This window comes from Pollicipes pollicipes, unplaced genomic scaffold (genome assembly GCF_011947565.3).
Source record: "Pollicipes pollicipes isolate AB1234 unplaced genomic scaffold, Ppol_2.1 Scaffold_4295;HRSCAF=5057_pilon_pilon_pilon, whole genome shotgun sequence".
Classification (NCBI taxonomy): Eukaryota; Metazoa; Arthropoda; class Thecostraca; order Pollicipedomorpha; family Pollicipedidae; genus Pollicipes; species Pollicipes pollicipes.
The window spans coordinates 29,981,655-29,995,672 of record NW_023596461.1 but is presented as its reverse complement, the minus strand read 5'-3'; the positions used below and the strand labels follow the sequence as shown (position 1 = coordinate 29,995,672).

General features: G+C 48.8%; 2 protein-coding genes across 3 annotated transcripts in view; one reads left to right on the top strand and one right to left on the bottom strand.

Moving 5' to 3' along the window:
* Window positions 1-4,673, bottom strand: part of LOC119097414 (serine/threonine-protein kinase par-1) — a 43,774-nt gene extending 39,101 nt beyond the window's left edge. The window contains exon 1 of the mRNA XM_037220456.1: window positions 4,304-4,673. Coding sequence (XP_037076351.1) covers window positions 4,304-4,491 — 188 coding nt within the window. The 5' untranslated portion in view covers window positions 4,492-4,673. The remainder of the gene's footprint in view (window positions 1-4,303) is intronic.
* Window positions 4,674-10,146: 5,473 nt separating this feature from the next.
* On the top strand, window positions 10,147-13,149 carry LOC119097043 (uncharacterized). 2 transcript variants are annotated; one of them, XM_037220064.1, is made up of 4 exons: window positions 10,147-10,174; window positions 10,270-10,657; window positions 10,951-11,080; window positions 12,876-13,149. In XM_037220064.1, exons 2-4 carry the CDS (start codon window positions 10,428-10,430, stop codon window positions 12,975-12,977), a joined length of 462 nt encoding a protein of 153 aa, XP_037075959.1. In that variant the 5' UTR covers window positions 10,147-10,174; window positions 10,270-10,427; the 3' UTR covers window positions 12,978-13,149. The 2 variants fall into 2 exon arrangements, with proteins under 2 accessions (XP_037075959.1, XP_037075957.1); XM_037220062.1 differs by having other exon boundaries at window positions 10,154-10,657.
* The last annotated feature ends 869 nt before the right edge of the window (window positions 13,150-14,018 follow it).

Sequence of the window (14,018 nt, the reverse complement as noted above, 5' to 3'; positions counted from 1 at the left end):
ATATATATATATATATATATATATAATCCTTCCTTAAGTTTGGATATATTGGTATGTGGTTTTGGGTGCTTTCGGCAAATTTTGACGATGTAGCATTCCGTAAATGTTAGTGTCGTTCCACCGCCCGCAATCGGTGAATTCATCGGTTATCCCCTACCGACCGCGCAGGTCTTAGATCACCATACAGCGTTCCTAACAAGGCGTCCAAACTCAGCAACCAGAAAGGCCAGAAACACGTTTTTGTGTCAAAACAGCGCACTTACACGACATGGCAGAAAAATATCACAAGAAAAAACCTAATGGTGAGGGGGGGAAGGGATAGGTATCGACCTCCCTATCAGGGCGGTGGTTATGAAAATGATGGCATTTTGTTACGCTGGTACCCGTACTCATACCGGTGCTTTGAAAAATCCACACCCCTGCCCACACCGGTGCCCGCAGTACCAAAATCTCACGCCCACCCGTGGATTCACCCGTCCAGTACGGGGCAGCTGCTGTCTCAGCCGGCCCATAAACGTCTGTAATAACTTTTCTCGCTGATGAATCACGCACCTTTTTTGGGTGGCCTCGAAAGGTGCTGCTCTCCCTTGGAACACAGCATCACTGTCAAGACATCAAGATATGAACAAGCCGGTTTTGAGGCCAAACAGTGAATGAGCCTGTTTGACCTCACAGGGCTGTTTTTAGCCATCGCTGCCCGGATCGGCTGCAGTGCAGTACGGTCGCGTGACGGCGGTGCGGGTCCGGCGGCGGTGCGGGTGGGCCCCCGGACACGCGGTCCTGCCGCTGCCGTCCGCCGTAAAAACCCGCTCGCCAGTGGACTGACAGGACCTATCGCTCGGGTTACCCAGCAGGCACCGCGGCCGGCAAACGACAGGCCCGGGCAAGCCAGCACACGGCACGCCCGGCTGACCCCGGAGGCACCGCGACCGGCAAACGACAGGTCCCGGCGAGGTCAGTCAAATGACAAGCCCAGGCAAGCTAGCACACAACACGCTCGGGTAAACTGAGAGGCACCGGCTCTGGTTTCCAACTGCTGGCACGACTGAGCGGACGCAGGCCCGGCGACGAGGCGGTCCTGCTGGCGGCTGCCCGACTCAGGCCAGCAACCTGGTAGTCCCTGTTGACTGCGGGCCTGGCGGTCGGACTGGCCGTTGGATAGGACGACAGCCGGACAGTGCCCCCTTCCCCCCCCCCCTTGTTGGTTGCGGGCCTGGCGGTCGGACCGGCCATTGGATAGGACGACAGCCGACAGTGCCCCTCGATTGCGAGCTTCTTCAACGCCCGCCGCAGTCGACAGGTGTCACGAATATGATGGCCAGATTCCGCGAGGCGGTGTCTGTCTCAGCCGCGTCACCAGCAGACTCTGTCGGCGAGCGGCCAACGGCATGCGTTCTACAGGGAGCAGGTAGAGGCTAGTCCGGTCGCAGCTATCTATCGGTTAGGGATGTTGAACGACCTGCCCGTGATCTGGCGTGGGTACGTCCCGCCCGTGACCTGGCGTGGGTGCGTCCCGCCCGTGACCTGGCGTGGGTGCGTCCCGCCCGTGATCGGGCGTGGGTGCGTCCCGCCCGTGACCTGGCGTGGGTGCGTCCCGCCCGTGATCGGGCGTGGGTACGTTGGGCCTCCCGAGCCCAAACAAAGCACATTGCTATTCAATCGACGCCACAAGCTCTGTCGGCGGCCCCAATGACGTCAAGCGCAAACTGCTACGTGCCAGGCACAGACGATCACATTCTGCTACGTGCCAGGCACAGACAGTGCCAGGCACAGACAATCACATTCTGCTACGTGCCAAGCACAGACGATCACATTCTGCTACGTACCAGGCACAGACGATCACATTCTGCCACGTGCCAGGCACAGACGATCACATTCTGCTACGTGCCAGGCACAGACGATCACATTCTGCTACGTGCCAGGCACAGACGCTCACATTCTGCTACGTACCAGGCACAGACGATAACATTCTGCTACGTGCCAGGCGCAGACGATCACACTCTGCTACGTGCCAGGCGCAGACGATCACATTCTGCAATCGTTCAGTCGCGTCGCTTAAGGCTGCAAGCCGGTCGTGCATGGTTAAGCAGAACCCATTGCAAGGCGTGCAGACGTTTTCCGAACGGCCCGCATAATGGAACGGTTGGTGGTCACGTGTGTGCTCATATGTGCACCGTGTTAACGCACAAGAACTGGGTGAGGGTGTACACTATTTCACGATCGGTCGCAGGACTTGAAAGTGGAAAGAGAAGACAATCATTGCCAAGGTCTGCCATACGCCAAACAACCATCCTGGATGCAAAGAGCCTGTGCTTTTGAGCCATTGCCGGACTTGAAGCTCGAGCGATGCATCAAAATGCTCTGGTAATAAGCCGGATCACATTTCTTTAAATTAGGAACAGCTTAAAAACTGTCAAATTCAAATGTGTCTAAAATTATAGGCATGCGTGTGAGCAGATGGTCCCGGTGTCGATGCCTTACCAGGTGGCACCAAAAAGAAACGAGTATAAAGATGCGATAACAAGCATGCATTCGACCTTGCGTGATATAAAAGCAAGGTAACTACCTGCAAATATGCAGCTTAGCTTAAGATAAGCCACCAAATGTCCTTGCCGTCCGGGAACAACTATCACAATGCATCAAAGTAATGCCTGCCAACAAGCGGCGCTCATGAAATCCTCTTAGAAGCATTAACGTAAGCTTCAAAGAATGCCAGAGGCTACCGTCCATGATATTTCCAAGAGAGCTTGCATTTTCATTCTGGAGCACGCAACTAGCCATCCACCATGACAGGAAGAGATGACGCATTTCGGCTTGAAAACGCTGTCAGCACCCATGCTGTTTTCGAGTGCTGCTCCACAAGCTGCTGCGATCAGTATAGCCGTTGGATTCAGGTATGTACTATGACGGTAGCACAAAACAATCCCGGATTTAGCTCATTGAGCGGTGTACTGAGACACGTTGATGGGGAACTGCGAGTGGGGTTTGTGCGCAAGGCATCCAGCAAACGACAAGGATAAGCCGAGCCTCTCTGTCTGGTGATGCGCTGCCAGGACCGCGGCTGCCGGCTGAGCCTCTCTGTCTGGTGATGCGCTGCCAGGACCGCTGCTGCCGGCCTGTTTCTGGCAGGCGATGTTTTCGCACGCGTTCGGTCATGCAGACATGAGCGAGTGATTTTTGTAAATATTTCCAATGCATGACGGCTATTTGCATAATGGTGGCATTCCTTTACCAATATATATATATATATATATATATATATATATATATATATATATATATACATTTTGCGTGTGAGCACCAATTGCTGTATCACAATGTATGCAGTCACTGGCTATCCGGGGAATATGACCCAAGTCGTCGTCACCTCGTTTTGACCTAAGACCATCTGATCAAACTAAAGTTCACAACGCGTGACGTTAATTTATCAGGCAGGCATGCGTTGCATCAAATTCGTTATTTGTCATCAACGGCTTTAAACAATGAATGTTTGTTTGCTGCAAGAAGATCAGTGGCTGCTGAAGCATAATTATCGCCACGGGTCCTTCTTGCGTTGCACAAAACGCCTAGAATGTGATGTTGTTTACATTCCTCAGCAAGTAATGCAGCATGCTGGTTGGTGGCAGCACCAGTCTTACGACCCATTTGTTTAAGTTTGTACCTCATCGAGACAGAGGGGTGCGCAACGTCTGTCTGATGGGAAAGACGACCGCTACCATCTCGCAATTCTGCTCGCCATCATAGCTTAATAGCTGGTGGAGCAAAAACCAGCACGTGTCTCATATTGATGTGAGGTGTTTATCTGAGCGCAGGTCGACGATCCGGCCGCCGCAGCAGCCCTCGGAGGTCGTCTTCTCCGCATCTCTGCCACTCCAGCTGAGTGGCAGGAAGTGACTCAGCCCGCGCGCAACGAGTCTGCCGCCCGGCTCTGTTTGGCCTATCGAGTCCGCGTGCCCGGTTTAATGAGTCACGGGTTCTGAGATACGCGCGCTGCATCGCCTTATCTGGTGTTGAGGTGGCGCGCGCCGCAGAGCAAATGTGGCAACAATATTGTGGCACCCGGCAGGGACCTGACGGGCAAAAAAATATCACGGATAACGTGAAGTGCTAAGATCATGTAATCGTCGCTGCATGGAAAAAGTCGTAAGTAGAGGAGAAATAATCGTTGGGGAAACGCAGAACAAAAGGGATATTATCTCGACAACTTGCGTTGATATTGATGGGGGTTTGGCGACACCTTAACAGTTCAGGTCATATAGCGATGCAGTTTCTCACGGCGATTCCCACGAGGCGGTCAACTTACGTGGATATTGGCGTCGGGTATATCTCGTAGTATTTCTCGATGGGCTGCCGGCGTACCATGGCGCTGTGCTCCTCGTCTGAGAGCGTCATGAATCCGGGTGGCAGATCAGAGGCGGCCGGCACCTGGGGCATGACGGGGGTCGGCCCCACCAGTGACACGCCGGTCAGCGGCGGGTGAACGTCACACATGCCGCGGCCGCTCGCTCCCAGTCTCGCACACGGCCAGCAGGCGACGGGCCGGATACCAGCGAACGAATGCCGCCGCTGGCTGGCAACCGTCGGTGACCTGGCGTCGGCGCCGCTCCCTCCGAGTCTTCCGGGACGGACACTCGGACGGTCGGCGGACGGCTGTCGCTTGCTCACCTGCAGGCCTGGCGGCCAGTACTGAGCGCCGTGGCCGACGCCAGGCCGGAGCGCGCGAGAGACCCCACCCGCCCGACATCTAGCGGAGAGCTGGGAACTACGGGCGCCGCCGTAGTGCTATGCGGGCAAGGTGCGTGTTTGCGAAGCATCGCTCTTTTTGATTGGGACGCCTGCTCGAAGGCGGCGAACGCGGCCGCCCTCACTCACTTTTTCTCAATCGCTGTTTTATCCTAAATTCTGTCAAGCAAAGCCTCACCGGGAATACACTGCGGCTACGAACGATGACCTTACCTCGGTACAGGCCCTGGCGTCCAATCCATAGCCTTGCCGGGAGTACACTGCGGCTACGAACGATGACCTTACCTCGGTACAGGCCCTGGCGTCCAATCCATAGCCTTGCCGGGAGTGCACTGCGGCTACGAACGATGACCCTGCCTCGGTACAGGCCCTGGCGTCCAATCCAAGCATGTACACAATCAAACGAGCCTCGCGATTTTATTTTCTGAAATTGTCAACAGCACATTTGTTCTTGATTCCATTAAATCTAAGACAAGCCGACAGGGGCAAACAGTTATATGTTGATGTGATGCTATTTTAAGAATGTTTGATGTTTTTACGACACGATTAAATCAAAGACAAGCCATCAAGGGCATTAAGGATGAGCTATCAACAGAGATAGCATTGAAATTCATAGCACATTCCGATTGAAATCACCACGCTGATTTCTTGATTGATGGTGATTGAAATATCCATTGAAATCTCCATGCCTCTACAATTTTGGGCGTTACCCTTCCCATCACCATATCAGTGAAGACACCGAGCTAACACTCCTAACTAACACTAACACAGCTAACACAGCTATCACCATATCAGTGAAGACACCGAGCTAACACCCCATGTAATACAGCCATCACCATATCACTGAAGACACCGAGCTAACACCCCATGTAATACAGCCATCACCATATCAGTGAAGACACCGAGCTAACACTCCATGTAATACAGCTATCACCACGCCGCAGAGAGCGAACAACTTCAACGTAAGACGAGAGCAATAAACACAAATTGTCAGCAAGTCCTCATTACATGGTGTAAGTGTCCTGGGCTCAAATCCCGGGACATCCCATTCGCCCGTTGACACGCATCGACGAAGTAACAGTTGGGGAATGCATCGCCTGATCACAAATGTGCTCTGTTTGCCCTACTATTGAGCTTTACGATATCTGAGTTCTCCAAACCGTCACACAATCACGTCTTATGTCAAGACGTGATAGGTCTGGCAGCTGGGATGTTTTGGGGGAAATCATGAACCTGCACCGGGTGAAGGCAGGATTCGTAATATTAGAGAGGAAAGCCGCCGCGCAAATTGTTTTATGCAAGCGCTAAAACAGCATCGCCTTTCAATCGATCTGCGTGTTTCGCATAAGCCTGTGTATATTATAAAGTACGCCATGAGTAATCATATGTCTCACACACACACACACACACACACACACACACACACACACACACACACACACACACACACACACACACACCACACACACACACACACACACACACACACACACACACACACACACACACACACATATATATATATATATATATATATATATATATATATATATATATATATATATATATGCAAATAATTATGCTATAAGGGTGATGATATAACTTAATGAGGATAATAAAGCACATACCAAGTAAAGGGACGTACTTGATCTGAACCATTCCTTACAGCTCCATAAGGCTGCCATGTGTCCCCAAGCTGACCAGGTCTTGATCAATTCTTGAAAGGTCGTCAAATCCTTCATACAATAGAAACTAATAAAAAGGTCCCAAAACGATCGGAGCCCTCAAATGGTTCTTCGAACAAAGCTCAAGTCTCTGGGTGGTGTCGGCTATCAAAATGAACACCCGCACTCTCCTGGGGAATCGCTACATTGGAAACCATCAATAGAAAAACGAAGAATCGCTATAAACTGACACAATGCATGGACAACCATTGCCGGGCGGACCAGCGCGCCGCGGCGCTCCCAGCCGGCCGACCCTGTGGGCCACCCACACCCCTTGCCGACCGGTCCAGTCTGCGCCAATGCTATCAGCAGCTGGCGGCTCCTTCCCATGCTGGTCCAGAAAGACAACGTCAGAGGGCTTCAGCTTTTTGCGTAAAGACGGCTTCTTTATTTTTTCCTTTTCTCCAATTTAAGGTAAACTTGGTCGGTGATTCGCTCTATTCTAGCTGATTGTAAACAAGAGAATCGGCTAGAATTCCGCTTATACCCCTGCAAAGACAAAGAAGGGGGTAGGGGGGCAATGGGAGCGCGCGAAGCAGTTCGATGCATGCTTTTAGCGTGGCCTCTTATTATGCAGAGAATCCCCACAAATATCATCAGTTTCTTTTGAATCATGGCTTATTACCTGATGCCATGGTTACCAAAATAATTTGAGTACAAGATGTGGTGCCTGTTTTTGAGACACTACACACTCCTGTTTGCTGCGGCACTACCGGAGCCATCCGGTACCATTTCCGCGCGGTCTGGCATGCTTAGTTTCTTTTGCAATAAAAGGGAGCCGTGCGATGCCACCATCATTCAGCAAGGTGACGACAGGTTGGTCCGGCGAGGGTTACTATGGTGTACAAAAGCGAATATGCCAGCAGAATTGCTTCGGCAGCCCTCTTCCTCTCTCATTCCTTTGTGAAGCACATCCGAGTGTCCGGATTAGACCACATCCTCCGTAATTTTGGCTGCGTAAACCAATAATGTATATTAAATGGCAAGCTGTCACAACTTATTTTGAGGATTTCATGTATCGTCCTTGGTTCACGTACTTGGCTGGCATGGATACGCTATGGCGGCGAAGGTTGATACAAGAACAGCAAATAAAACAAAATATGAGGATTGGCGTTGAACAGTGTTGATCGCGCAAGTACACCGTGCTGCTGATATTCGCCGCGCGCTCAGGGGGGGGGGGGGCTCAATTTGACCCCAAAATATTTATCAGATAGCTCCTGAACAGAGTGGTATGGCAGCGCCAAGCTTGTTATGACTGCAGGTAATTACATGACCGATCTCTTGGTAAAAAACAACGTTCTGCGGTCGTTGACATGTAGCAGGCCCAAGTCAGACCAGGATTCCCAGCGAATACATTTCTTGGGGAAAATTTCAGGCTGATGCAGCATCGGAGTACTAAACGATGTCATACCACTTAGTCCACCTGGTCATTTCGAAATGTCCTCTTAGATAACCAGAAATTAGACAACTTGAAATTATATCTATAAGTAATGCCATTGACACCATAAGACAGTTCTAATTATCAGATCAAAGTTAAAAAGCAAACCGCCTTTTTACAGGAAAATTTGCCTCATGAGGTTTTTTGATGTTGATTTTAAATTCATTGTTCGCAAAACCGTCACTGGACCTCTTGATTTAACTTCATGTAAATTCTAGGAGTTTCCTGATCTTATATGATGGAGCTTACCCTTTTACGTTGAGGAGTGTGGTGGCTTGGGCAGCTCTTGATCACGATCTTTAACTAGATATAACTATAGTCTCAAAGTTTTTTGGTCAGATTGACCACACGAAAGTCAGACAACGTGGCGGTGATCTCATGTGACCTCAAGTGACCTTTTGCCGACAAGAATGCATCGGTCAAAGCTGGCTGAGTGAGGATGTCTGCTGGCACTTCGGACAATGAAGCCAGGTCTGACTTTTATACCGTATTTGACAAGATGAGTACAACTTGGAGGCATCAGACTTTGACCCGACTGAGATCACACAACGGCCTAAGTACCCTAGCAATGTGGTTTTTCCAGCCTCCTTAATTGTTTGTTTTTGAGGTGGTCAAGTCCCCATTACGGAGCGCATCTCATTCAAGCGGTTGCCCGAATGGATGTTAACAGCGGTTGGGTACGCTTTCAGCGATAATCAAAAGATTATGGACCTGCAATTTATAACTGTCATTGTTGTATTATGTCAGAGACCGTAGTTCCAGGACGTCGGAGAAACGTTAATATATGCAGTTATGGTGTGCTTGTGAAAATATGCTTTTGGACATCTTAGTCCAGTTGAGAACAATACAGGGGACCCATTAAGGTCACAGCAGAACATTTCTATTGTCAGAAGCTGTATCCGATTTATTGCGCAAGAGACGAGATAAAAAACAGCGGTGGCTCCAGCCGATTGAAGGCCATCTATTGTCTTCGACCTCGCATTGTGGGGCATAAAATAGGAAGATCCTTGACATCTGGCATCCGTTCAATGTTACTCAGAGGAAACAGCTTAGATTGGCATGAAACCTACGCTAATAAACCGCACTCTTACCAGCGGCTTATTTGCTTTATCACGTCTAAGTCGTACGATCAAGAGTGCAAAAAATGATGGCAGACGGAGAGAGAGAGAGAGAGAGAGAGAGAGAGAGAGAGAGAGAGAGAGAGAGAGAGAGAGAGAGAGAGAGAGAGAGAGAGAGAGAGAGAGAGAGAGAGAGAGAGAGAGAGAGAGAGAGAGAGAGAGAGAGGGAGAGAGACCCAAGGAAGATTGAATCAATGACGCAGTGCATATGTGTCAAAAAAGCAGCGCCAAAGGCAAACTGTGCTTTACGCACCACCTCACGCTCATTCATGCTACGTTCGGTATGCTCGTAACGGCGGAGTAGCAAGCAAATGCCGTTTTCGGTATTGCTGAATTTAAATTATGTAAAAATAAAGGCAACCCAGGATAACTGAATGATGATTTTGCTATACCTGTGTATTGGATGCGTCATTCGGACGTAGAGAACAAAAGGTGTTCGACTTATCGACGAATACTGTGCTACGCGACGTCTGGTATCTTGTACCAGTAGCGCCAGTCGATATACTGCATTTTTTGTGCAGTGATAAAACAAAATACCATCACTTCAAAGATTAGGCCAGGCCAAAGTCGTTGCTTGAAAGAAGAAAGTGCGTCTCGTTTTTTAAATCCGGTTTCTGTCATTCTCTAAGTATTCCTACGTTTTGGTATTTTATAAAGTTTTGGATTTAGCACTTGCTCGGTGGAACGTGGAATCACCTGACGCTTTTAATATCTTTGATCCTCTTGATTTGTTGGGTTTGTGGAAGCACTTATCGGAGTAAAAATATTCTTCTTGCCCTCGGCAACACGAAACATGTGAACATTGTTTGTACAACTAGCTCTTACTATTGATTGCCAGTGGAGACCGGGACATGTATTAGGGTCATTCTCAGTCATCATTTGATCAAGCCTCAGAGAGAGCTGTTGTCAACAAGCACATACTTTTGATCCTCCCGGACCAAAAGCTATAACTATTGTATGCTGTCATGTACTACTACCAAAACATGCCGTTAAAGCCGGATGGGTATAAATAAATGGTATCCTTTGGTTTGGTGCCTTTGCAAGGAAGTCCATTGGAGTGAGACGTCACGGATTTTTATTTGCTTTTATTTCGGTTCATTGCTCAAGATGCGCAGATAAAAACACAAATCCTTCCGGCAATGTCAACCAAAGTGCGTGATTAAACCAGGGAATTCAATGCAAATGGCGGTCTAGAGCTGGCATTGCTATATATCTACACATAACTATCATATACATTCTTTTACAGGCTTGCCATTACCGAATGCAAGATGCAGACTGATTTCGTTAAATTAATTTTGTTTCACACGTCGTCTTGTATTGCATAATTACAATACGGCTATCCAGAAAGGGCGCACACGCTCGGTCTCCGCCGCTGAAACGGTCGCCGTTCATCAGGAACGGAAAATGCCGCACAAAAAGCATCACTACAAACATTACAACCCGGACCCGCCGACGACAGCTACACAGCGGGACCCCCGGGCACCTGTTGGCCCACGTGGTCCCAACGATGCTCTGATGGCCACAACCTACCGTGTGGAGCTAAATACATGTCATAGCACAACTGCTGAGAAAACCTACAGAAATGTGTTCAAAGAAGGCATTATGGAAGAGGAAAGAAAGGCCATTACATCCAAGTGAGTGCTTTTTTGAGGCATCGAAGGTTTGCACAAAACCATCACAACAACAACAACAACTTGATAAGTTGTTACTATGCCTTTTTATTATTATTACTGATTTGCACACTAATTAATGACATGAGATCCTAGTATGCCTATTTCCTTTCAACCGTTCCCGGCAATCCAAAATGTAAAATATGTTGACCCACGAAGTTGCACGGTATGTCATTGCTGTGACCAACCAAACTTTAGCATAGATTCAGTGCAGTGTGCGACCCCATGTATATCAGTTGACTGAGCTCTTGTTTCAGCCAGCAGTACCTGCAGCGGAACGCCGATGCGTGTGAGGGCAAGCGGTTCCTGCGCGAGCAGAGCGCCCTCCGGCGGCTGAGACACCAGCTGTGTGAGCAGCTCCAGCTGGACCACCGCTCTCTGCTCGAGGTAAAACAACTGATGCTAACGGTTGGCTCAACTTTTACGTTTAGCTATCAGATGCATCACATTAAAATCATTAGAACAGAAATTTTGACATTTTCGTACCATCAAAACACATTTGCAGGCTTCTTTCCTCGTGTTACAATCACTCAGAAGTCACTCTGCGATAGAGAAGAAGGCAGATCCCTGAAGCGCCTCGTAGGACCGGGTTTAAGAATATCCGATGACATGAAGAAGCATTTTGTCTTGGATATTCTAAGAAAACGCGGCACAGTCACTTATGTTGTAATGAGAAAGACTGCCCCAGGCACCTAATTCACACAGCCGTTCTGTAAGCCCTGTTCCCACTGCGATCCGTCTGATTTTGAGATGACCGATGAGTCCAGCTGCTCCTCAGGCAAAGGTAGGCTGTGCTGCGGCGATTCATCAACGACAAGAACAACAACAAATTGATTTCAATAACGCACATTTGTTCATGGGCTGGTATGATCCAAGATCCCTTCCTACCGAAAGGTTTCAATTTTTATAAGTGTTCGATGACATGTCTGACGCAGACGAGATAGCAAATTCATGCATGCTGGCTGCGTCCCTGCTCAAAGGAATGCATTATTTACAGAGCCTTTATGCCTTATCATAGCACATGATGACTGTTCCTTAGTCAAATGATCCTCAAAGCTTGCCTTCCCACCCAAAGCACCGATGAAAACAATCATGCCATGGCCGGTATCCCACGCCCCGGACCGATTCACACAGCTGATTGTCATTCCTGGTATTCTCCAAGGATTTGAATGAACTGAAGGGATGAATTGGAGAAAAACAAAAACGTTAGAAAAATAGGACTCAATCCTGGTAGAAAACGCGTGGCCAGGCTATTGAATGTGAATGAAGTGAAATGGAAGGCGATCCTTTCCTTGTTAGGGTTCTGAGTATATATTTAAACATCACAGAAACATTTTAAGTTTAAAAAGTCGTATACACAAATTAATCCTGAAAATGACAACAGAGGAATGCATTGTAGCTCGGTGCCAAGGCGAATTCACTTAACAAGAGGTGTATTTGTATGTATATTGTGGGTGTATCTTAAACGGTAAAGTCGTCTGGCCGCCGCTGCAGACTTGGCCCATATCTTATTTTGAGTGCCGTTCCCCAGCGGAGACGTCCCCCCCCCCTCACCCACCCACCTACTCGAGCCGCCTAAGGTATACCGAAGTCGGCCACGGTGCAGCTCTCGCTGCCATTCAGACCGGTCTTGTGCAGTAGCATGTTGAAATTACCGTGTGAGAGCAGTGAAGCAAAGTCGCATTGTGGTGTTTTTAAAACGATTACAAAAATATTTCCTAGCAACACCATACAGCGTACAGTAACTGATAGAGCAGTAGATCATCTGCTGGGATGAAGGGATGACTTTGTGAAAAGTGTATCATTCTGAACTGCTTTATATAAACGTTGAGATTTCCTTCATCGTTCGGTTACAAGGTCTCATTTACAACCCAGTCCAATTCAACATCACCATCTGTATTTGAGTCCCTCAGGAAGCAGCAGCCCATGATCGCCCAACTCGACCTTAGATGAAGTAATATGATAATACCTCAGACGCGATGACTGCACCTAAACGGATTGCGGGGGGGGGGGGGCGAGGATGACCAAGATGGCGCTAACGTGAGTGGGTTGACAGGCGAGGATGACCGAGATGGTGCCAACATATGTGGGTTGACAGGCGAGGATGACCGAGATGGTGCTAACGTGAGTGGGTTGACAGGCGAGGATGACCGAGCTGGTGCTGAAGTGAGTGGGTTGACAGGTGCGGAGGGCGAGGATGGCCGAGCTGGTGCTTGCCGAGGGTCGTCAGCTGGACGAAGAGCTCGCTCAGCGTGGCTTGGCACTCTACGATCAGAGGATCTAGATAGCCGCTTTTCTCCTCATCTGTGCTGCTGAGAGCGCCATCAACTGCGGCCGATGGACAGGAGTGATGTGATTTTGTCCAGAAAATGTGACGTAAATGAGATATTGTGAGCTACAAAATGTCGCTATTTTAACCCACAAATTTGTACAGAAGGAAAACCCGGGCTGAAAAGTGCAAGAAACCAGATTTACAAAAGAGTTTTCCAGCTTTGCTCGCTTTCAGAACATAAGATATCTCTAGTCACCCATCTTATGGATGACCTACCATCTTCACCCATAGTCTACACCACGCGATCCGCGACCCACCATCTTCATTCATAGTCTACACCACCCGATCTACGCACCATCATCATCATCCTAGTCTGCAACACTTCATCCACAACTCATAATCATCACCCAGGTCTACAACACCCGATCCGCGATCCACCATCATGATCCATAGTCTATAACACCCGATCCGCGATCCACCATCATGATCCATAGTCTACAACACCCGATCCACGAACACCAACTTCATCCTTAGTCTACAACACCCGATCCACGACCCACCAACTTCATCCTTAGTCTACAATACCCGATCCACGACCCACCAACTTCGTCCTTATTCTACAATACAACTGACCTAGTCTCCGCCACAGTCAGCACTGCAGCTCTGGCCACTCGATGACATAGAGACTCCTCCAAAAATGGAGGGCATAATGCATCACTCACGGAAAATGCATCTTCGTTTTTGGAACAATTTAAAAACGCGGCGAAGACAAATGGCTAGCCAAGAGCAGTGCTGAGCTAGCTCAGAGTGAATTTTTCGAGTGATATTTTGCTGGCTGTTTTGTGACGCCACGTATTACAGCGTAAGGTAATCCCAACCATAGTATTGGTTGAGTCCAAATAATTACACAAGCAAGCATTCAGAAGGAATTTAAGTAACAGCAAGGGACTGGGGAGATAGATGCTTGGTTGTGCCTCCGTAATGCCCCATGCTATCCCTTGGTTTTGGTGTGAACGACAATTGCAAACATAAAGCACTGCATTCCTTACATTG

What these genes read in the sequence shown, in the direction of transcription:
- LOC119097043 (XM_037220064.1), top strand. Translation starts at nt 10,428, where the DNA reads ATGCCGCACAAAAAGCATCACTACAAACATTACAACCCGGACCCGCCG. An exon ending in AGAAAGGCCATTACATCCAA is followed by an intron (nt 10,658 to 10,950) that starts GTGAGTGCTTTT and finishes CTCTTGTTTCAG; the next exon opens with CCAGCAGTACCTGCAGCGGA. An exon ending in ACCACCGCTCTCTGCTCGAG is followed by an intron (nt 11,081 to 12,875) that starts GTAAAACAACTG and finishes GTGGGTTGACAG; the next exon opens with GTGCGGAGGGCGAGGATGGC.